General features: G+C 49.2%; 7 protein-coding genes and 1 non-coding gene across 8 annotated transcripts; 4 read left to right on the plus strand and 4 right to left on the minus strand.

Moving 5' to 3' along the window:
• Nucleotides 1-551: 551 nt before the first annotated feature.
• On the plus strand, nt 552-4,534 carry VTN77DRAFT_3915 (uncharacterized protein; the record flags this gene model as incomplete). The annotated part of the gene is made up of 2 exons (XM_069419916.1): nt 552-2,993; nt 3,062-4,534. The coding sequence occupies 2 exons, from the start codon at nt 552-554 to the stop codon at nt 4,532-4,534; spliced, it is 3,915 nt and encodes a 1,304-aa protein (XP_069278033.1).
• Nucleotides 4,535-5,453: 919 nt separating this feature from the next.
• Nucleotides 5,454-6,361, plus strand: VTN77DRAFT_3916 (uncharacterized protein; the record flags this gene model as incomplete). Its single annotated transcript, XM_069419917.1, has 4 exons — nt 5,454-5,666; nt 5,751-5,877; nt 5,957-6,257; nt 6,343-6,361. 4 exons carry the CDS (start codon nt 5,454-5,456, stop codon nt 6,359-6,361), a joined length of 660 nt encoding a protein of 219 aa, XP_069278034.1.
• Nucleotides 6,362-7,882: 1,521 nt separating this feature from the next.
• On the plus strand, nt 7,883-8,395 carry VTN77DRAFT_3917 (uncharacterized protein; the record flags this gene model as incomplete). Its single annotated transcript, XM_069419918.1, has 1 exon — nt 7,883-8,395. One exon carries the CDS (start codon nt 7,883-7,885, stop codon nt 8,393-8,395), a length of 513 nt encoding a protein of 170 aa, XP_069278035.1.
• Nucleotides 8,396-9,485: 1,090 nt separating this feature from the next.
• VTN77DRAFT_t75 lies at nt 9,486-9,614 on the minus strand. The gene has a single exon. It is a non-coding gene; the product is annotated as a tRNA-Leu (tRNA).
• A 2,460-nt stretch (nt 9,615-12,074) lies between these two features.
• VTN77DRAFT_3918 (uncharacterized protein) lies at nt 12,075-14,056 on the minus strand (the record flags this gene model as incomplete). Its single annotated transcript, XM_069419919.1, has 3 exons — nt 12,075-13,724; nt 13,790-13,912; nt 13,979-14,056. The coding sequence occupies 3 exons, from the start codon at nt 14,054-14,056 to the stop codon at nt 12,075-12,077; spliced, it is 1,851 nt and encodes a 616-aa protein (XP_069278036.1).
• A 1,633-nt stretch (nt 14,057-15,689) lies between these two features.
• Nucleotides 15,690-16,940, minus strand: VTN77DRAFT_3919 (uncharacterized protein; the record flags this gene model as incomplete). Its single annotated transcript, XM_069419920.1, has 4 exons — nt 15,690-16,484; nt 16,547-16,620; nt 16,679-16,715; nt 16,776-16,940. The coding sequence occupies 4 exons, from the start codon at nt 16,938-16,940 to the stop codon at nt 15,690-15,692; spliced, it is 1,071 nt and encodes a 356-aa protein (XP_069278037.1).
• A 1,160-nt stretch (nt 16,941-18,100) lies between these two features.
• Nucleotides 18,101-18,730, plus strand: VTN77DRAFT_3920 (uncharacterized protein; the record flags this gene model as incomplete). The annotated part of the gene is made up of 4 exons (XM_069419922.1): nt 18,101-18,247; nt 18,296-18,422; nt 18,474-18,531; nt 18,604-18,730. The coding sequence occupies 4 exons, from the start codon at nt 18,101-18,103 to the stop codon at nt 18,728-18,730; spliced, it is 459 nt and encodes a 152-aa protein (XP_069278038.1).
• A 1,160-nt stretch (nt 18,731-19,890) lies between these two features.
• On the minus strand, nt 19,891-21,649 carry VTN77DRAFT_3921 (uncharacterized protein; the record flags this gene model as incomplete). The annotated part of the gene is made up of 6 exons (XM_069419923.1): nt 19,891-20,539; nt 20,596-20,808; nt 20,860-20,918; nt 20,969-21,069; nt 21,128-21,223; nt 21,283-21,649. 6 exons carry the CDS (start codon nt 21,647-21,649, stop codon nt 19,891-19,893), a joined length of 1,485 nt encoding a protein of 494 aa, XP_069278039.1.
• Nucleotides 21,650-23,445: the final 1,796 nt, after the last annotated feature.

The raw sequence follows: 23,445 nt of genomic DNA on the forward strand, positions 1-23,445 counted from the left end.
ACTTCACGCCTTCTCCTGAATCGGTGTCGGCGCCAGCGCAATCTGTCCTGTGCCTCGCTCAGCCCTGGACAACTTCTTCTGCGTGTGTTACTTCAATCACCTCGACTTTACTTGCAGTACTTGCAAGTTCTCCCCTCGACTCTTTGTGGCCCTCCATGGGGGGGTGCACCATGGCGTGAGGTAGATTTGGGGTACGTTGATTGATTGCTGGTGTTTCCTGAGACGCTTCTCTCCCTCCCTACGAGCTTCAGATCCAACGTTAAGCGGACCGGGCAAGTCTGATGGCAGCATGACTGTTTCTTCACCTACTTTGTATCCTTTTGAGTTCTCCTGCTTGACTCACTCCTGGCTTACTTCTCAGCGATTCCCCGTTCTGGTTCTTGGAAGATCACAATGCTGACTCTGTTTGGGCACCTAGAGCAGGGCCTAGTTGATTAGGACTGTGATAACACACCTATCGTGCCAATTTCTTGTTAAAATACGTTTCTTCAGTTCATAACCATCTCGGACCCCCCTAAGCCCGTTCGTATACAGATAAGTCGCTTTCAAACATGCCGCCTGACGTCGTTTCCTTGCCTCGCTCGCGAAGCGTCAGCTTGTCGAGCGATGTAGCGCCCTCAATAACGGGTGTGCTCTCCCCTCCCCCCGTGGACCCGGCTCCCGCATTTATCGCAGCTTCGGCGGCGTCGCAGATCGTTGGCGCCGACTTGGAACAGAATGGGCTCATCTCCTCAGCCGATGGAGACAGTGCCTTGGTCACGCCAGGCTCCCTCGCGTTGCTGAACGGCTTCCTCGACTACTTGCTATATAACATCCTGGCCGTGGCCAAGTCAACCCAATTGAGCGCTCTGCGTCCGGCCATCGCGGAGGTGCTCAAGCCCCGGCTTGCCAAGGAGGTCGTATCTGCTGCAGATGAGGAGCTCAGCGAGTACATGGGTGGTGGAGAGGATGAGGAGCTATTGGAATTCCACGGTGGCCAGGAGCCACGCGGTGAATTCGATCTGATCCGGTCATGGAAGCTGACCCGCTTGAGATGCATGGTTTACACACGGCTCGGTGACCTGGAGGAGGAAGAGGAGGATGAGTATATCGCACGGGAAGGGCTGGACGAGACCGGAGGCGCTCCTCGCAGATTCGCGAGTCATGTTGGAAATATCACCCCTGCAGCTGCTATTTTCCTTACTTCTATTATCGAATACTTGGGTGAACACGCCTTGGTCCTTGCCGGCGAGAATGCTCGTTCCCGCTCGCCCCGAATTCGCGATGGTCAGCCCGATTCTCCGGTAGGATCCGATGTTCGACTGGTTGTCGAGGAGTGTGACATGGAGAAATTGGCCCTGAATTCAACTCTGGGTCGCCTGTGGAGGATCTGGAGAAAGCGTGTCAAAGGACCCACGTTGTCGAGGACGCTTTCGAGAGAATCCTTTGCTCGTCGTGGGATAGCAAGCAGTAGGAAAAGCAGCATAGTGACAATTGACGGACGAGACGAACGAGAGATCCCATTCGAACGCGCGGTCGAGGAGGAAGAGGAGCACGTTGACCCTACCTCGGTGGCTCTGCGCACGGAGAACGACATGAAAGAGAACGAGGTGCCGGGCCTTGTTGTGGATGTCGATGGAGAAATTGAGACGATGCAGGCAACCGTGGCACAGAAGGTGCGTCCTCGGAGCCTGATGGTTTCGAACACCGGCTTGCTCACGCCGACTTCGCCAACTTCGTCAACTGGAGGTTCCCCAAACACTACACACTCCGCCAGTGATTCGACCTTCTCTCGTCATAGTCGGGCAAGGTCTCTCCCAATTCCCCCGAACGCCATCCTCACGCCCTCTTCTAATGATGGCGACGGCACCAACAACGGCGAGTCTACCAGATCGCCCAAAGAGCGCCCATCTTTGGAGACCATGTATGAGAACGACGAGAATGAGACGGGTCCTGTTGAAGTTTCCAACCCCCGAGAGACCGCCGCACCTGAGTCCGCCGGTCCAGAAGACGTTGAGCGGGAACAGCGGCGTTCTGGTGAGCATGCGACCGCGCAGCAAGCCGATGGTAGAGGTGATCTGGCCAAACTGGGGAGGGATCATCGCGGCGACGAAGTTGAGGTCATTGAAGGGCAGGGTACTTATGAGATACCTAAGTTGTCCAGTTTACCTGCGCAGCGGCCGAAGAGAAAATCCAGCAAAGAAACCACCCGACGGGACAATCGATCCACTTATGTACTCGAAAGTCGAGATTCTCCCACAGGCTATCGTGACGATCATGCGCCACCCACGCAAGGGGTTGATCCCGTCCCCACATCCCCGCAACAAAAGGATGGTTATGCAGATGACAGGTTGCGTTCAGGATCGGTGCGAGCTCAGGATGAGGGTATATCATCTGCGACTTCACCGACATCGCACGCGCGGCAACTTGAAGGTGCTTCTGCATTGTCCGTCCCGTCCGCCGAAGCTGAAGCTGCTGATGGCTGTCCTCGAAGTCCCTTAAGCGCCAGTAGACACGCGTCTTCGAATTATTCGGAAAGTATTGGAGCCCCGCAATCTACGTCGGATGAGAGTGAATCCGTATCTCGCTCGCGAACCCCCTCTCAGGCGACTTCCCAACCTGCGTCGAGCGGTGGCCAGTCCCGTCCTGGTCAGGGCGATCTTTCTGCGGGCACTGAACGAGCCGCAGTTCAACGAGTTATGGTCTCCTCAACATCGCAGACTTCGAGCATTTCCAAGTCACGCCGGTCGGAGAGTATTGGCAGTACAAAGCGTCCGCAAACCGCCGGATCAACCGCTTCGACAGTTTCCAGCAAACTGAGAGGACTCATCGGCCGTCATCCAGCAGAGGGGGATAACCCGCCTCCACCCCGCGTGCGAGCTTCCTCTGACGCTAGCAGGAAGTCCTCAGGGAGTGACGAGTTGGCGGATGATAAGTCTGACCTGGACAGATTGATCAAGAGCAACGAAACGATACATTACACCCTGACGCCGCGCAACATGAGAGAGATGGAGGTATGTTTGCTGTCAATTTTTTTTCTCCCTTCCTCAAGAACTTGCATGTTGAAATCTATGCCGCCTAGGCACCTGGGTCGCCGCGATGGAACGCGGCTCGAACTGATACCTCCGAGTTGGCCAACTTCCCCAAGAATACAGCTCCGCCTGGAGATGTGCCATCACCACGGCCTAAGACGACTCCCAGCACTCCACCTCCCCGAATTAACGGGTTGCGTGCACACCCACCGACTCCTCCATCCGGTTCGAAGCCCAGTTCCATTGACATCCGGTCTTCAAGTCCGACCAGTCAACGATCTTCCACAAGACCAAAGATGTATCAACCGCGCGATGCGAAGCCGGCCGCTGAATCTCTTCGGGACTTTGCCGACTTTATCCGGTCTACCGGCCCACCAGGCAGCATGCAAGGACCAGCAAACCCACCCAGTGGAAGTCTGCGAACACACTACCGTGATACCTCTGGCTCTGTGGTCAGTAACACCCGATCGGAAACGCCTCAGTCCAGCAACTCGTCCCGGGCAACCGCCAAACCGAAGGAGACGGAATCGCCGAGGAAGAGTGGACCACGTCTACAACCTCGTGCTGCTGTGGCGTCTGAAGGTAATCAAACTTCCGATCTCATCGATTTCATCAGGGAAGGTCCGCCCACTGCAGGTGCTCACCGCATCCCCCGGACCGTCGCCCCTTTCCGGACTACCATGGATTCTGACGAGTTTCAATCACTGGATGTAGCCCGGATCGATAAAGACACAGCAGCCCAAACAACCGCTGCGGATAGTTCCACGCAACCCAATTCCCTTCGCTCTTCGGTGAATTCTCGCGCGCCGCTTCTCGAGTCCTCGAATAGCTCCAATGCTCCAGCTGGTCCTGTCCGCAAGCAGCGCCGGGTCCGAGACCCGTACGCCATTGACTCGGATGACGAGGATGATCTTGACGACCTGGCAGAAAACTCGAAGGGAAAGCCGCAGAGAGAGGAGGAAAGTCTGCTCGATTTCTTGAACAGTGTGCCTCCACCTCCAGGAAATGATCGACCTCCTCAGCCTTTTTCAATCAATGTCCCTCCCAAGAGTTCTGGCGGCATTTCCACTGCATCTGGCATGAGAGCGCGCTTCAGGCGCAACACGTCTGTCGACAAGACGCCCGTGCCGAAGCCGTCGATGACCTCCATTCGTTCTCGCAAATCCACCAACTCTGCCTCAGGTGTTCCCTTTGCCGGTCCAGCATCCTCCGTCGTCTCTATCGCTTCTGGTGCTCAGGCCAATGCGAACGCCCAGTTTGACAACCCTGCTTCTGGAAGCTCTGACTATGCTGCTATTGTCAATCGGGAACGAGTCGGGGGTTCAAATTCGTCTTACGGTCCGTCCGGTGGCGCACGTGTCCTGCAGAGACAGACCGAAACCAGTGCGCTGGCTGATTTCCTGAGGAATACGGGCCCTCCAGAGCCGCCTCCCATGCGAACCGCTTCTTCTATGTCCGAGGACCGAAAGGATCCCTCTGCATTATCCAGGCTGTTCAGACGGGGAAAGAAGGTCGAGGTCTAGGACTGCTCAATCACGTCAGTATGCTCAAATTCAAGCTCATTTAATGACACCGATGAGTTGAGTGTGTATCCTGAGGGTTTGCACACATGATATTGAGGCAGTAATGATGCCACATGTCTCTCTTACCTTACTTAATTCTTCTTGTTCTCCCTTTTTTTTTTCCCCAGGTCACCTTTATTTCTATTTTACGCCGTTTTTTCTAACGACGAGTCTTGTTTGAGCGATTTCAAAAGTGCCTGTCCTTTTTTTCCTTCTCTTTTCTTTGCTCATATATTTTATGAACACTCTCCATCGTGTATGCATGCTTTGATATAGATGGATGTGTTTTCCTTTCTTCTTTCAATATGTTAACTATTTTTCTGCCATCTTGGAGGATACTCTGATTTTGCTTTGGATCTTGGCTTCATTTCCTTTGGCTGTTCTTCTGGGATATAATTTCGCTTGGTCTTCATGACTTTCATCCCTCCTTTTGCCGTTTCATCTACCCAAAAATTTATTATCTTCGAAACGCTATTATGACTGTTCGCGAATTCGTCGACTTGTTTTGTACATGTACAGGTAGATCTGTGGTGCGTCTACGATTGTCGAACAGTACGTTAGTGGTTGTAGCAGTGAATGATGCAAGGAGTTTGCTAAGCCATTTTTCATTGAGGAAGTGTAATCATTCCAAGATAAGTATCTATGGAACCAGTAGTATTTTCTGAAATAAATAAATGTGCCTTTCTCATGACAATAAAGCGTTTGTTGTTCAGCACGTAGATAGTCTCGTATCATGGCGTCACGGAATATCGATGATCCGGCCGATGTTGTCGGAGCCCCTAGGTAGGAAAGCAGCAAGCGTGGCATCACTTCGGTCTGCCTACTACAGGAATTATTGTCCAGAGCTCCGCGTCGGTCACACGACGGCAATTCCTTCAAGATGGGGCCTTCCACACTCAGTTTGAAGACCGTCCTTGGTCTGCTGTCGCTTCTTTTCCTTCTTTCCTTCTCTTCGGCCCTGAAATTCGACTTACCGGCCACCACGCACAAGCACGAGCGATGCATCCGGAACTTTGTATCCAACGGCCAGCTGGTCGTTGTGACGGCTATTGTGAGCGGCCAACGAGGCGACGGTCAGGTCGTAAACATGCACGTATGTCAGATCTGATCATATTTTGAATTATTTTTTTCCTACCGTCCCTGACGAGTCAACGACTAACGAGAAAGCACGGAACAGATCAAGGACGCACTTGGAAACGAGCACGGCCATCCTAAAGACATTGCGGGCGAAACTCGACAGGCCTTTACGTCTCCTGCAGACACGGCGTTTGATGTCTGCTTTGAGAACCAGCTCGTCTCGCGACGTACGTTTTCGCACCTTGCGTTGATTATTATGGGATTGGTGTGAATGTGCCTGGCTTACATGTTCATGTTCAACAACAGAGGGAGTCCAGAACCCTTCCCGTCACATCGAACTCGACGTCGACATTGGCGCCGACGCTCGCGACTGGTCGAGCATCCAAGCGCAGGAGAAGCTCAAGCCGGTGGAGACGGACCTGCGCCGCATGGAGGAGCTGGTCGCCGAGATCGTCAACGAGATGGACTACCTGCGGGCGCGGGAGCAGAAGCTGCGAGACACGAACGAGAGCACGAACGAGCGGGTGAAATGGTTCGCCATTGGCACCATGGGCATGTTGGTGGGATTGGGCGTTTGGCAGGTCGTCTACCTGAGGGCTTATTTCCGGTACAGTTTCCCCCAGTCCCTCCGCAGGATGATCTATGCAGCATGCCATGAGCAGTGATAACTGACATGTTTGTTTTATTTGCAGATCGAAGCATCTTATCTAGAGCGTATACCTTTTCGTATTTTTTGATTATTGCGTGAAACGGCCCGGCCCTGGGACTGATGCCAGAAATGAGATGACTTCCAAGAGATGGCTTCAAAGAAGAAATTAATGTCCATGTCATATTACCATGTCGCATTACATCTAACGTAATTATTGTCTGTCATCGACTCGTATAGATCCAGATTCGTCGAATTGTTAGTGTTGTTGCTTTTTTTTACCCCTTTTGCATGGCTCTTGTCTTGTCTATTTAGGTACGATCTTGTATTAACAGTGAACTTTTTTTTAACCCAGAATTTTCTTCCCTTGGGCGTCTTGGGTCCTTCTGAATATATTCTGCCTTTCCGTCTTTCCTTGTTGTCATCATCTCTTGCAGTCCTCCCGACGTACCCGTCGTCATTTTCGATGCACATATTCAGTATCAATCTCATCCATAGCGATCGATTGATAAGTTCATTACATTTCGACTCCTCCTGTCACGTGTCTATGGCACGGACTACTTCCCATACAAAAAGCAGATGAGTCATAGCGAATTCAGCGCTATTCGACGTAAGACATCTCTCTCTACCTCACCACCCTCAATCTAACAGGAGAAACCGTAGTAACTTACTAGTAACTTGGTGCTTTTATAGACACGGCCTCAACTACCCGACAGAAGCCTGATCTGGATGACGTCGACACGGAAATCCTTGACATGACAAAACCTTGAAAGGCGTTTGACAAGCTCCGTACATCGTGATGCTTCCCAATCGTACAAGGATTTAAATTGCGTATTCGTACAGAGATGCCGGTCGAGCACGAGAAAATGTCGTTTTGAGCCTTCTGCTACGGAGGTTTTCGAAAACTCCGCAACAAACTCCGGAATATGGCAAGGAATCTCCAAGGAATACGGCGAGGAATATAGGAAGTCCGCCTAGAATATCAATTATGGTTGACAGAAATGTCCCTTGTGTGAACAGTAATAAGAGACAATTTATTTTAACTGACACCTGCCATAGACCAGGATTTTTTTTCCCCTTTCTGTTTTCTTTTTTTGCACGGCTCTTGCCTACAACCTTGCAAGCTTCAACGTGATATAACCGGAATTTTCCTTTGTCCCTTCACTTTTCCCCCTCTTACCAGATCAGGGAAGAATATCTTCCGCCTTCTTCCTTGTAGTCACGATCTTGCAGTCTCAGTCCATTTTCTACTTATACCTCTCCTCCTCCTCCTTTTTTCCCCTCGCCACCATCCTCACTTTGGACATCCTCACATCTTCTACGGTCCACACGTCAAAGTGTTGACATCCACATCTCACTTCCAGATCCACACTCTCAGTCTTGATCTCATCCATAGCGATAACTTCGTTTCATTCCACTCCTCTCTAAAGCGTTCCAGGCATCTTCCCGCTCTTTGGCGCTTGCTTCAGGTGGTCACAAAAAGCAGATAATCCATGGACTCTTCAGCATTCGACATAAGGCCTATCATATATATATTTCTCTAATCTAACAGGAACCTTTGTTACTAGTAACTACCTTTTATAGAAATGTCCTTAGACGTCCAAAGGAAGTCCAACTTGGATAACGTCTACACTGGAATCCTTAAATTCAAGTCGGGATACGAAGGATTGTCAATGCGTGTCGACCAGCTGAACCGTAATGCTTACGAATCACACAAAGACTTCGAAAAACTGCGTGCGGAGATGTCAACCCAGCTTGGGAGACTAAGTTCAGAGATGACAGCCGAGTTCTGGAAATCACGTACAGAGATCACATCCGAGCTCTGGAAATTGCGTAAAGAGACGTTGGTTGAGCTTTGGAAGCTTCGTTCAGAGGTCCATTCGGCCATAAATGACAACAACCACGCGCTACACTCAGGCCTTGCAAACATTGAGATGAAAATTGTGAAAAGGAAGGTAGCCTTCTGTCGTCAAGCTTGCCTCATAGTAAATAATCCTTTGTGCATTTACGTGTCGTACCTTCTAATAAATAATGTGAAAAAGGCTCTCGGCGGAGCAGTATTCGTTTGGAGTTCAGCAATGATGGGCTTGTTCAAATGACGGACATCGTCGGAGGTGTTGCCACCAGAATGAGCCAAGCCTCAACGAACAGGGTATTCATGTGATTCTTAGGGATTAATCCCATTGTCATTATTCTCGCAGGGTTCGTGTTGATTGTTAGTGGTGAAACGTCTTAGAGATCCATCATACCCAACAAACCTAACCTGATTCATTCCAGGCGGGCTCCCTACCCATATCCCTTGCCATATCCTCCTCATAATCTTTCTTATATTAGGTATATAGTATTTATTATCTCCTTTCCAGGTGGGCTCCCTACCTATATTCCTTGCTATATAGGTAAGTTCCTGCCATATCCCTTACTAATATTTATCTTCCTTACTAAGGCATATCCCTTACTGATAGCCTAATATATCACTTATTACTAAAAATTGAAGTGATTTTTTTTTCGCGAATTTATATATATCTCTTGCTAATAAGATTTTATGAATTTGGCATGGGATGCTTACATACGTATATATGTTGCTTCTTACAGCCCCACGTGACAGTGTGCAAAAACTGATTTTCATGTTTTATAGTAATTAGTGAAGGAGAGATATATATATGAGAGCCCCTCTATAGAAGATTAGATACAGATCAGATCAGTCCAGCCAGCTCGAGGCGTAGGGCTTTCCTTTTTTTTTTGGAAACCAGCTCATGATCATGGTTAATAGCTTTGTCATTTAATTAATTATTAGGTAGATTAGATCAGATGGGTAGAATAGTAAGGGACTCGAGGACATTCATTATTAATGACTTATTTTTACTTGCCTCATAACAATAGGCATTATTGATTATGAAAGCGATATTATAGTTAACTAGTTAATGTCGCGGGTAGCGACACCACTGGACCATCCACAACGTAGTGTGTACGGTCACGTGGAGTAGCCACCGACCCGACGGATCTATATCTATGGACCGGTCCGTCCACACCCGTAGTTAGGGATAATTCCATCACTTAATGCACGGATGCCCCATCAGTTAAATTAGAAAAAAAAAGGGGGGGGAGGGGGGAGTCAAATCAATTGTAAGGAGCTCTATCTTGGTCATCCATCGGAGTACTCCGTAAATATATTTTTTTAAAAAAAAAGATTGACAAGGGTGGGATTCGAACCCACGCCCCCTTTCGAAGACACGGAGGTTCGATTCGCGTGAATAGAATCGACCTTTCCAATTCAGGTTAGCCTGAACCGTGCGCCTTGGACCTCTCGGCCACCTTGCCTTACTTGATATGTAGAAGAGTGGAGTATAAGGTATAAAAAAGAAATGAAAGGGAAGGAAGGGAAGAGTTCTCCGAAAAGAAACCCTAATGGTTGACCTGAATCCTGATAGGTAGGTTAGGTTCCAAGGTTACGGCCCAAGGTTAATGTCATAACCTTGTTTAGGTAGGCAGGTACCGACCAACCATAATGGAAGTAATTATTGAGTCCTATGTCTGATTGGATCGATGGATGTGATTGATCGAATCGATCGATCTTGACCAGGGGAATCGATCATCATCGATCAGCCACTAAGATCCATCGGAGCCCTGGGAGGCTCAGAGCACTTTTCGTTTCGTTTCCGTTTTAAGGCCATGCCTGCATAGACCCTGTCTTCAGTCCCTAGCTAAAGTATCTTTTTTTGTTTTTTTTTTTAATGACAGGCCTGCTGATCGTGATATTGTGGAGCGAATCCAGGCTGATATGCGACAAGAAACTAAGGAAGATACTAATGCACTGTTAGACGATACAATGATCAAAAGATATCATCTGTTGATGTAACGCTCTCAAGAAAGCTCTCCGCTGGGTGAGATTCTTGCGGAAGCAAGTCGCAGCTTTGGGAAGAACATGACAGATATGGATGACTGGAAGAAGAAGATCCAGGCTGGATTTCGTGGGACAGGTGAGACAGTCTCAACTTGATACTGACTAAATTGATTCATCAATCCCAAAAGATGGCTTAGCAGCGGTATACCTGATAGAATAAGGTATCACGGAGCGCCTGGCCCAAAGATCCCAAGCAAAGGAATTATCGAGGATGTGTGCCGGTCAATTCAAGTCATCTCTGGCTAGACATCTGCTCTCCTGGTTTAAGTATGTCGTATCCTTGAGCATTTCAATTGATGAAAATTGGTGTGTTTTTTGACAGTATGATAAAATATCTCAACTGGATGGAATCCTACCTACCTCTCCTGTACTTGAACCGGGGTTCGCTTCCTTTGAAGCTCTAGCCACATTCCTACGCTGTACAGTACCTACAGCAGTAGGTAGGTACCAAGGTAGTATGAAATCAGCTCCAGTCCAACAATACGACGTATTTTTCCTGATCCAAAGTGCTTCAATAGGAGAGATCTTTGGAATCAAGATTACCGAATCAGGAAGTCAGGAGGATCATCAGCAGAAATCAGACATTTCGTTTCCATGGGGTTGACATTTGATCTCATCCCCTGGGCCTCCTGCTCTCGGCAGGAAGCAGATTCCCCAATCCAGATAAACCGAAGGATTTCAAGACTGGCAAGGGTTTCTTCCATTAGAATTTGAGCAAGGCTGGATACGTGATTTTCAATCGCTTGTTGCCTGTTTATTCTTTCCAGAATTGTCACCATCCTGTAACTTGGTAGAAAGGCCAGTAATGTGGCTAAAAAAAAAATTGAGTCTAAGCTGAGGCTACGCGAGTCTCTCATCGGTGCATTGCTCACCTGACTAAAAGCGCAAAGCAGTCGACAGACAGGGTCACAGAGATGAGGTAGATGACTAAATTGAAGGGATTTATCCCTGTGTTGTCATTTTGGCCCCCGGATGCGCTGATCTCGTCAGGAACCGCCTGGAACAAGGTAACAAGTCACATGGTGATCGATACTGCGCCTGTAGTTGTTATCCTTTTTGAGCATATCGATCAATCAATCAATTCGCAGGTCGATGGCGATTAATATTGAGCTTTCCACAGCCGAAGGACACGATCAAGTATGTACGTCAGCAATACCTCGTTTCTAGTGTCGAATGGACTTCCCAACCCTGTTCATGACAGCGATTATATCACGCACTGGAGTGTGGATGAAGGATGCAGGAACCGAACCGATCAGCCTGGGCAACAATTGTTAATCGACAGGATCCCAAATCAATGGAGAAAAACAGGGACAACCTTGAATGCTTCCGTTTCCGTCTCTTGAGTCTTTGTCGCAGTTCAGTTTGGGCGTACCAAAAGGAATGGATCCACGTTGTTATAGTTCACGCCTGCAGAGCATCATCAGCATTTTTGACTTTGTCCTTATCGTGTCTATCAATCTTTCCAGAGATCGTCGTACATAGAAGATGGAATATTTAGTGGTGGGAATCGGATTGAATGCTGAGTGAGTGGAACTTGGAAGTCACGATCGACCGCACCAGTTGAGTCAATAACAGTCAGATCCGTCAGAGAGAAGAAAAAAGAAAGAAAGAAAATAAAAGAAAAGAAAAAAAGGAGAAGAAAAGGAGAAGAAAAGAAAAAGAAAGTAGAAAAAGGAAGGTAGGGAAGAGTAGACTCTGAATGAGCCATCAAATTCAAATTCACGGCGAAAAAAAAATCAATCGATTCATGTCTTATCTTATTTTATCATCTAGATAATCATTTATTTAAGTACTAACTATCCAAATCAAGTGATAAGTCGTTTGAGATCATATTATCAATCATGCCGTCAAAAATAATTCATCACAATTCAAGTCTCCTACTGAATGACAACATCCACCACAGCAGATATCTTCTCTTCCAGGACGACCCGTCTCCCCTCGATCAGGGCTGCCTCGAGATCAGCTGCTCGGGTCACTCGCGTGGTCCACAAGTGGCCGTTTGCAGCCGCCTTGGCGACTTCGCCGTAGTTGGGACTGTCCGCCTCCAGGGAAATGCCCAGATCTTCGTTCGAGGTCTCGTGCGCGATGCCCTGGGGATGGACGTCGACGATACATTGCCGCGTGGCGCGCCATCCGCCGTTGTTGAGGATGACGGTCAGGAAAGGGCAGCCGTGGCGGTGGCTGGCCCAGTAGACGGCCGTGGGCACCGAGAAGACGAAGCTGCCGTCGCCGGTGATCACGCAGACGAAGGGATCCTCTGTTGCGGTCCCAGGATTGTTATTGTCTGCAGATTTCCGGCGAATGTTGGGTCGGTCCGATACGTCGTAGAGTGCCGTTGCGAGCTTCACGCCGATGGCAGCACCTCCAGCCCAGCCCAGGCCGCTGCCTCCCTTGGTGAGGTGGGATCCCGGGCGAGTGAACTGGAGCTGCTCGCTGACGGCAACCTGGTTGGTGACAGAGTCGGTGACGAAGATTGTGTTGGAGGGCACCACAGAACGTATTGTGTAGCACAGGAAATCGACAGTCGAAGGCGCATCCGGTGTCTCCAACGCTTTCAGCGCTCGATTCAGGACGAGCTGCCTGGCTTCGTCGAAGGACTGTTTCAGGGACTCCCATCGCTCGTCAAAGATTGCCTTCCTGGAAAGGAACTTCTCTGACTGGGATATGAAGTGGTGAAGCTGCGACAACGCGGCGCCACTGTCAGCCAAGTAAGTGGCAGTAGCGCCAATGTCGAACAAATTCATCTTTTCCTTTCTGGGATCTAGGTCGATATGGAAGATCTGGGCCGATGGCGACGGCTTCACTTTGGTGGGGATCCAAGGGACGTCAGCGTCCAGGACGAGGATGACATCGGCATTCTGCACCGCCTTGGCCGCCCCTGTTCCACGGGTCACCCAGGCAGGATGATCTGCTGGGAAGCAGACTTCGCGAATCTCCGAGTCGAACACCCTGATCCCTTTGACAAGATCGGCCAGGGCGACCAGATTCTTCACTGCTTGGTGGTTCCGTCCAAGGTATCCCGTAATCACGAGAGGCGCCTTGGCCTCGATGAGAGCATCCCCGATCAGTTCGACGGCATCCGCCGGGAGAGCTCCCAGTCTGCATGATGGAAGGGGTTGTCGACGAGGTTCCAGGGAGTCGACAGGTTGGGCCAGAATCTCACGGGCGGCCGTCAGGTAGACGGGACCCGGAGAACCGGTGGTAGCCATCAGCACGGCGCGATGGACCACGGTCTGGACATGTTGTGCCGACTTGATTTCGGCACTGTACCGGCTGTAAGGAGCAACCAGGGCGGCCTGATTCGGCACGTCTTGATACCATTGTACATGCTCGGATCTAGACCCGATAGCCTCGCCGTGCAGGGTCGATGGTGCCACACCAGCAAAGATGACCACGGGGGCACGCCCACTGGAGGCGTTATGCAGGCCCTGACCCAGGGCAGCGGTGCCGACGTCGACATGGGCAATTACACATGCTGGCCGATGGGTGATTCGAGCGTAGCCATCGGCAGCAGACATGGCAGCAAACTATTTCCATGTCAGGGTGGGTCAGCACGTTCTCTCGAAAAGAAAATGCAGGGACCGCAACGCACTTCATGCTGAAACAGGACCATGCGGGGGAATTGCCGCTTCAGGACTTTCTGTCTTCGCACGTAGGCCTCGATGATACTGGGGTGATCGGAGCCCAGGACGGTAAATAAGTAATCGACACCGGCCTGTGTCGTATCAACATTAGTTACGTTACAGTAGCGACCAGGGTTGAAGCAGTTGACTCAACGCACCTCGGCCAGAGCCTCCAGAAAGACATCGGCAACGACGTATGAGGGTGATTCATCGGATGGCTGGACAGGGACAGACATGTTGACGTCACGTATCTGTCTATGAATGAACTATGTTGAATATCTGATGAATTGATTAGATCTGGCCGAGAGTAAAATCCATTCGAAGGAGGGACTGAAGGAAACCTTACATCCGTGTCTCAGCTCAGGAGATTGTAGTAACCTCCTGCATAAGAGTTATCAGATCAGAGCTATAATAATAACAATAATTAAATGTCTCCGAAATGGAGGACTATTTTCTTCACCCTTAGTGATATGCTTGATATACTTTATGGCGCCTTCATCAAGCTAACTGCAGGGAGCCAGGACTGCCAGGTACGGGAGTACTGTACTCGTAGTCTGTGCTTGACCGTTGTTGCCGACTATCCGAAAAGCTTGTCCAGGACTTCGTACGTAGACAAGCTCCGGCTTTCTGGTAAGTAAGTGGCAGGTGGTAAGAAGCAATTTTAACTATTGACCGTTAGTCAGGGCCGGGAGATAGCGGCGATACTAATTCCCGCATGTCTGTCTGCAAGGAGGGTTCACCAGGCAGGAAAGTAGTCACGCCATCTCCGTACCTGAACCATTGACCACTGACAGGCTGTGGTTGCAAGGTGTGATTGTGACAAGCATCCAAAGTGGCGGCGACGGAGGCTGAGACGGAGGGCTGCTGCACTTGGACTAGGCCAGATCTTATCCTGAGTCCTGACTTCCGGGTACATACATACGTACGGAGTACTCTGTACATGATTAGTACCCCTCAGTGAGGTACTAAAAACATGTAGCAAGTAATAAGGTGCTGTAGAGGAGACCGCCGTATCTGGTGTTGATAATTAATACCAGCCTTTTACCGTCCCTTACCAGGCTGATACCAACCATTACCTGTACTGTAACATTCATACAATGATACAATACTAGTTCATGACAGTCAACAAATAAATAAAGGACAACGCCACCTACTAGTAACTGGTACCTGATAATTCGAATCTGGCGAATCGCAGTCGATATATTTACTTAGAATTAAGCCACGCAGAGGATATCGTACGATATACGGATCCAGACCTGATACCTCTTACTTATTAAACACCGAAAGGCATAATATCGATAATAAAGAGTTTTCCTTTATTTCTTTTTATTATTGTCTCCTTACCTCGTCTGGCTGGTGACTAACTACTATCATTAGTGCTTACACATAGAGGGGTAAGAAAGCAAGGGTATCATTAAGGGTATTATTATATCCGGCTTACGGCAGAACATAGTTATCGTCGCGGCACTAATTATGTAGACTAGACTGCAGTACATTATCTAACATCAGGAGAAAAGGAACTAGCCTAAATACACGTGATTTTGGGGTATCGTTCTAAACTACCTATCTAGGTAGCTCCCTATTTGCGAATGATAACAGGTAGGATAGGTATATACAATATAGAAGGAAAAATAAGGATAAGGAAAGTGACAGTAACGACAGTATATCCCGGGATCGAACCTTCATTCCCATGCCAGAGACCGACCAGACTGGATAAGACTGTAAGACCACCATATCAAGTCCTCCCTCAAGTAGATAGACAGATCTTCCTGTGGTGTCAGGAATAGCATAATCGGATGATCGCAAAAAAAGGAAAAAAAAAAGAACGAATGAATGGCTTTTATCAACGTAGGCCTGTTGAGGATGTGATCATACTCCCGGGATAGTTTGGTGGTGCAGTTCGTCAGGATCAACGTAGTCTGTCTTCAACGAGATATCCGTCTTCATCATGATCTGATTCGGCGCGATCGGTTCGTGGCTGCGGATGCTGGCATTCTCCAGGTTCGTCCATTGGCCCGTGGCGCGGCGGGTGCCTCCTCCCCGGCTGGACAAGGCGCTGAGCTTGTACGTCGGTCGACTGCGCGAGTGACGGCTGCCGCCCAAGGATGAGAACAGCTTCGGGAAGATGTACTTGATCGGGTGCTTGAGGAAGGGCAGACAGGCGCAGATGATGCCGCAGCTGGCCTCGATGGCGCTCCAGAGCAGGGCATCGAACGACCCCCAGGTGGGATCAGTCGTCGTGGTGCTCTCGACCAGAGCGCGCATTCGGATGACGCTGGTGATGCAGACGAACAGACCCAGAGCGAACATGAGCATGACACCGATCTTGCGCACCAGGTCGAGCTGCAGCTGCGCCAGCAGCGGCATCGGCATCAGGAATACCCACAGGTCGGTGCCGGTGTTGTAGCCAGCCCACCACCACCGGAACCACGAGTTGTCGATGCAGTGGCTGTGGATGTTCTTGTCCCACGATCCCGCGATGGGCACGCACTGGAAGATGGTGGCGAACACGAACCCGATGACGCCGGTCACGATGACCGCCATCGTCAGGAAACAGATGTGGTGGAATCCCTTGCTGGGGAAGATGCGCAAGTAGAAGACGATGAAGGACAGTTTGGTTAGGCAGAGGACCAGCTTGTAGAACACTTGGAAGAGCCAGAAATACTGCAGCAGTTAGCAGAAATCTTCTGCCGAACGCGCAGCAAGCAGACGTAATAATAACCTACTTTGAGCGCAAGAATTAGGTTACCACCCGACCGATCGACATCTTGTTTGTGTCGCCCGAAACCGTAGTGAACGGCTGTCATCGATGTCAGAGGAACGTGGTACCACGAAGTAATTATCCGTAGATAGCTTACCCATGTCACCGATCAAAGTGGTAATAATTTGTGTCGTCTGTATCACATTCCGCAGTTAGCAGACAAGAATATTATGAGTCAATTCGTTTTAACCGACCATTGAAAGTCCAATCACGATGTCATCACCACTGAGAGCCTTCCTCATCGTCCACCCGTATACGAATCTGTACACCACCAGGGAGAAGGCAATGGCGACCAGGATACTCGTCACAATGAAGAAGACCGGTGCCTTGTTCGGGACGGGGGCGTGGGAGGCCTCCATGGTGTTGATGTGCTGTTGTTTTTCTCTGCTATTATTTTTTATAGTAGTTGAAAAGGGAAAAAATAAAGAAAGGAATTATATATATTAACGAAGAGTCAACGCATGCGAACAAGAGACCGGACGACCGATGGAGTCGATTTTGAAATTCTATGTCTGCGAGCCGTCAGTCGAGCACATCTGCAGAGAAGAGAGCAACGAACTAGGCAGATGACAATCTCTAGGTCATCCCTGTCTACATACGGAGTAATACTCCGTACATCCATAGAGGATCAGGCAATGGAGATTGCGCTTCTGACATGCACGGGATCGCGATTGCAAGTAGCGACTGTTATTTTCGTGAATATACTCCGTAGTGGTACCTGTGTGACCAGTGTGTCACTCCGTCGGGGCAACCTGGAGATGTCGTATCTAGATCCTTCCCAGAACCTCGACCCCGGTCGCACATCAACTGGAGGACGTGGGGTTCAGTAAGGTTCCAGCCAGAAAATAATCACTCCACTCTCGACGTCAGGTATCCTTGAGGGCCTGTGCAGGGGGTGGAGGAAGTAGCGACTAGTCGACTACCTAGGCGCCTACCTAGGCGCATTATTATATTACCGGATAGCCAATTCATCTGCCCTGGAGATACCATTTCGCCGTAGGTTCATGGACATCAGTGTTTGTAGATCGTTATTATGATCGAGAGCAATAAGTGGACAAGATCATTCAGTGGTATTCTATATTCGGGACGCCGGGTACCGTACAAGCGACCTACCGAGTCCATACAGAATACTAGGAATACTACTTGTACGCAACAGTAGCACGCAAGTACTCCACCGTCGACAGGGGTATATTCGTCTTGCTTTTTTTTTTCTCTAGCCACTAGCGAACTCCGGTTTCAGGTTTTTTTTTTCGTGGCGGCAGAATTCCGAACCGAATTCCGAAAAAGCAAATCCTGAACATTTTGGCAGCGATGGACAAGATGAAGATTGGGTTCACTAGTTAGGAGACCGCCACTTTTGTCACACACGACCAGCAGTCTTGAAAACCAGTAGGAGGTCAAGTTGATGCAAGGGATAGTGACCACACCCCTTGGCACAGGGATAATGTCAACGTGACCTGGTGTGGAATACGGAGTACTCCGTAGAAGGTGATATGGCGCGTGCCCACCCTATCGTAAGATGATAGTCGACTTGCGTCCTCTGATCACGATCTTCCCCTTCAGGGCGACGATCCCTAGCGGTGAGTTCAACGATGTTACGCAGGATTGGTTCATCCGGTGGAGGTCACGATTGAATTATCGAACGACGATCGCCCATCCGTGCACTGTCAGTCGACGACAAGTTTGACTCGAGAGGGTCTTGTTCTATCAACAGATTCTGTCGAGCGGAGGGATGAGAGCCAGTTCGATTGATAATCCTCTCTTCGATTCGTGCATCTGCTTCCGTGTGCCGGACCAATTAGAGACGGATGACACAGAAAATCACATGATGGGACTGTACAGTAAATACATAGTTCGTTCCAGTCCTAAAGCAATAATAACCACGAACTCAGAACAGAGAAAGCCCCGACTGATGGTGTATTCTCGCATTGACCATAACCGCAGTGGTAGGTAAGACCTAACTAGTCAGTACCGTCAACCTGTCAGTAATTTTCATCAGTACCTGACTAGTGCTGGCGTTAGGGACTCAGGGCGATCCGCGCTCCCCCAGTCCCTTGCTAGGGCCAAATTTAACTCGAGAAAATGCGACGACGGCATGATCGACAAGGATTGGGTGGCGCCAACCTTACCTACTGAGTGGGCAATCTAATCAGTGTCAGGGCCTGCCTGTCAGTCTATCTCTGTGGAGTATGGAGTATTTACCTGCTAAAAGCCTAAAGTTACGTTTAGGCAGTGGAGCCGTTCGAACTTTCGTCTAATCAATCAGTAATCAAGAAATCGATTGATGCTGGGCTGGAGTGCCAGGAGGGTGATTGTCCGTACGGAAGATATCAGCCGAGAACCCTGGGAAGAGCCTTACATCCTTCATTTTCCTTCATTTTAGTTCCCACCAACCATCGCTCTCGGATCTGGTCCACGTGATCACACATCATTATACTCACTTTTAGGATTGAAAATCTAACAACAGCTGGCTGATCGGACTATAAATCGAATGCAACAACAACGAAAATGATCTTCAATCGATTCGAGTTGGTGCCAACACTTTGCTTTGACAGAGGCATTCTCAACCAGGTACGGAGTACTTCGCATTGTTGACGGGATCATGCGGCGCAGCACACGCATGAGTCGAAAGACCATTAGTGATAGGCTGATAGACATAGACTAGTACTGATACTGATATGATGATTACCAGAATAGAATAGATGCTGGTGCTAATATGCACCGCCACCCATCCGACTCAAGCCCTTACTTAAAGTACGGAGTATGGGATGCTACTTCCAGGAAGGCGCAAGGAACAACAGAAGAGACGGGAACGTGGTGACATCGCTCGATTGGCGTGCGCGTCAAGTCTGGTGCCGGCGTCAATTAGCACCTATTAGTAGTCCATTGTCTAAACCTAGATGAAATTAGGTAGGTAGTAGATATGTGCATTACATGCATGCCTAAATAGTCAATCGGAGATGCAGTCTGTCGGAATAACAAGCAAGGTACGGAATACGCCCTGTATGGCTAGACTCGATTGCCACTCAGTGAGTGTATCTGAGACAGGCATCATTCCTGCAGGAGTACGAGTCATGTCTGAAGAAAATCGTGGATCTTGTGCAACCGTCCACGTGTCTTCAGGAAAATGGGATAGATCTGGATAGCGAATAATAGACGTTAAAAAGAATGAATTTCTAGACTGCGAAATTAGAGAATATTGTCTGGATGACATACAGAGTACATACTCGTATATACTGTGGCAAGCAGAAACAAACTACAACCTATACAGAAGCGACGATCTACCTAACCTGGAAACTGCAGGCGCGATTACAACTGGAATCGGAAGTCCGGGTGGGCCTCGCCCAGGTCCTGCATCTGCTCCAACTCCTTCCGGCTGTCCGTCCTCGCGCCCGTGCTCTGTGCCCGGTCCCGCCGACGGTTCTCCATCCGCAAGAAGAGATAGTAGACCGAAACAGCAATGCCAGACACAATACCAAAGGCCAATCCCACGCCAAACCCGACGGGATACCGCGGACTCTGACTCGTGATAAACACGTTTCCAGAGACTAAAGCACCGCAGTTGCCAAATCCAGTCAGCAGGCCCATCGCCACCGTCCGCTTGACGCCCTTGCCCACGTTGACGCACAACCACACCACGATCGTCGACATGTTGATAAAGGCGCCCGCTGCGACGAAGAACATGCCTGTGTACAGAACGCCAGCGTGGGGCACCTGCGCCAGCTCGATTGCCCACCCGATTATGATCAGGATAGATCCCAACACGGTGAAGCCGTATCGATGGCCCAGACGATCGCTCAGCCAGGCACTGACCAGGGTCAGCACAAACGCCGTTGCATAAATGGGGATCGTGTGCCATTGCGCCGACGCCGCCGTCCATCCCAGGTTGCTCAGAATTGTCGGCTGGAAGGCAACCAGCGAGCTGGCTGTTTCTTCCGCGGCCATGTATGCCAGGACACTGCAGACATGTCAGCGAGCATATCGAAATCAAAAAAAAAAACGCAGAAGACCTACCAGATCCAGATCTTCCAGTCTGCAATCATCGGCAGAACTCGACCGAAAGTGATTTTGTCGTGACGCACACTGCCGCCATCCTCTTCGAGACGGGCCAGCAGCAGGGCCTTTTCGTCGGCCGTCAGGAACTTCGCATCCTCTGGGAAGGGGACGATGATGAAGAAGCCGATAGTGCTGACGATCAAGGTGATGATGGCTTCCATGATGAAGATCCTACACGCGTCAGCCTGGAAACGAGCGACGACAATGCTCTCTCCAACTCACCATTGCCACGGACGATAACCGTCCTTGCCGTTCAAGTCCTCCAGCAAACTGGAGAACAACTACAATGAGTGTGAGTAAGGTATTTGCAGGCAGATGAGAGTTGACTTACGCCATTGAACGCGCCGGCGGCCATGTTCGCGCTGAAAAAGACCGCATATCGACGGAGGAACTCGTTCCGTTTGTAATAGCATCCAATTAAGTACGCACATCCTGATCGGGAAATCATCAGTACCGATGAGACGGAGTCTCGATTCAAAATAGTACATACCCGGGACGAAGCCGGCCTCGAACATGCCCATCAAGAAACGACAGGCGATCAATCCCGAGGTGGTCTTAGTCAGACCCTGTCCCAAAGTGGTGAGGCCTGTTACGACAATGTCAGCAATCCGGAGACAGGTCCTTGATTGACGACCAGTAACTCACCCCAGCAGAACATAAACACGGCCAAAATCTTGGGGCCAAACTTCTTGACGAGCAGGTTGGCAGGCATGCCAAACACGATGTAGGCGACAGTGAAGATGGTGACAGCGACATTGTAATCGTTCCCCTTCATGTGCAGCGACTGGGTCATGCCCGCGATCTTGGCATTGCCGATGTTGGAGCGGTCAAAGAAGGAGACCAGGAACAGAATCCAGAGAATTGGCACGACTCGCAGATCCAGCTTCCAGAGTAGTTTCCTCTCCAGGGACGGATCAATGGGGGCACCAGGGCTTTCGGGTTTGGACGGGACCTCCACGGCGGATTCCAGCACCACGGGATCGGTGGCAGGTTTGTCGACGGAGGGAGCCATGATTGCGGAAATTACAAAAGAAACAACAAAAAGTAAATGACAGTAAATCCTTTTTCTCGCTGATGAAACGGAAGTTAAGAGGAAAAAAAAAAAGCAAAACGAATAACCAGGCCAGAGTAGAATTCAAGCTCAAATAGTATTTTCCCCCGTTAACAGGGTGGTCACCAAAACGTGGACAGAATATAGTTAGTTAAACTGGTTATATCAAGGAAGACCGGTGCATAAATGCAAAAAAAGAATAAGCTCCGAGCAGGAAAAGAGAGTGGAAAAGAATTCGCATCTAGAACAAGATAGAAAAAAGAAAGCTCGTGCTCCTGTGTGGTCCAGATTTAATTAGAAGACAAGACACAAGACAAGGGTGTCCTTTGTCCGAGCCTCCAGCCTCAGACTAGTTAGGTATTAAAGCATGGCCAATGGATTAATGGACCTGCCTAACAGATGTTGGTTACCTTGCAACTTCCTTCTCTGCAACCGAGTAATATGTATCGTTAGGTAATTAACCAACCAGAGCCGGGGTACATACTGCGTTTGACCGCAGGCTTGACACGATTGCTGTCTCGCTCTGGAATTGATGGTCTAGAACGAATTGACTTGATGAGAAGATACTGTAGATAGTGACGAATTGCCAGATCTAGACCCATACGGTAGAGGACTACGGCTTATTGTTGGCAAAGCAAGGGTCCTTTTTCTTTTTCTTTTCTTATTCCCAAAAAAAAAACTCATTCCCGACAGGAGGGGAACATGAACAAGGGGGGGACGGATAAATGATTTAACTGCATATGTACCGTACTATACGGAGGAAAGAGAAGAGGGGAGGAGAAGGACTCGATTTGAAACGAATGTGGCGGTCCCACGCAATGCCATGCGGTGCAATGTCGTAAAGCCAGGGTTGGAGGGAAGGATGTACGGAGTACAGAGTACTACGTACAGCTTCTTTCTGTCTTGCATACCCCGTACAAAGAAAGGGATAATAGTATCGATTAGGTACCTATAAGACTATAATTATTATTATAACACCTAAGCAAAATAGACTCTGGCTAGTGACGAACGATCAAGCCATCGCAACCATGGATCAACCGCGCGGGAACTGTGAAATGGATCGATGGATCCCCCGGGGGCAACTCCCTAATTCAGGCAGATTGGGCCTCCCCCATTGGCATTGGCGGGCGCTAAATCTCTTAGTTTTAGCTTAAACCGACCCAGTCTTACAACGTTACAAGGACCATACAGCCTTACCAGTTACAGGACCCTGACGATACAGTACCATCGCTGTACCGATGGAGGGGTTTAGTGTATGGTAATGTGGGACGTAACATCGGGCTGGTCATTTAGGTAACTGGCTAAATGGAAGAGCATGAATCTCCTTCCTTAACCGTCATCGCCATCAATGAGTGAAATTCGATTTTTATAATGACTTCATAGTATTCACGGTTATAGGTAGGTGGCCTTATCTTGCAGGTCCTGCTGTGGAAATTCAATAGAGCGACTTATTGTATAATTTTCAGTCAAGTTGCTTCCTAAGAGAAGGAGTACAGTCTGAGAATCGACAGACATATTTGATTGCTAGAAAAGCTCCACAAAGATTTTTGCCAGTAGGCATCCATAGGGATAAGACTGGAATATTTTTAGTTCCTAAGTAGACGTAGAAATGTAATCATAAATACTGTTGTCAGCTAGTGAACCATATGACCTTTTAGAAAAATGGAAATTCGTGTAGATGAAGGTCTCTCTCTGGTATCCATTGCAATGTCAAAATATTTAGTATACTACTAGCTAATATTCAATTCAAGTATTTT

This window comes from Rasamsonia byssochlamydoides, assembly GCF_041956645.1.
Source record: "Rasamsonia byssochlamydoides strain NRRL 3658 unplaced genomic scaffold VTN77scaffold_28, whole genome shotgun sequence".
NCBI classification, from domain to species: domain Eukaryota; kingdom Fungi; phylum Ascomycota; class Eurotiomycetes; order Eurotiales; family Trichocomaceae; genus Rasamsonia; species Rasamsonia byssochlamydoides.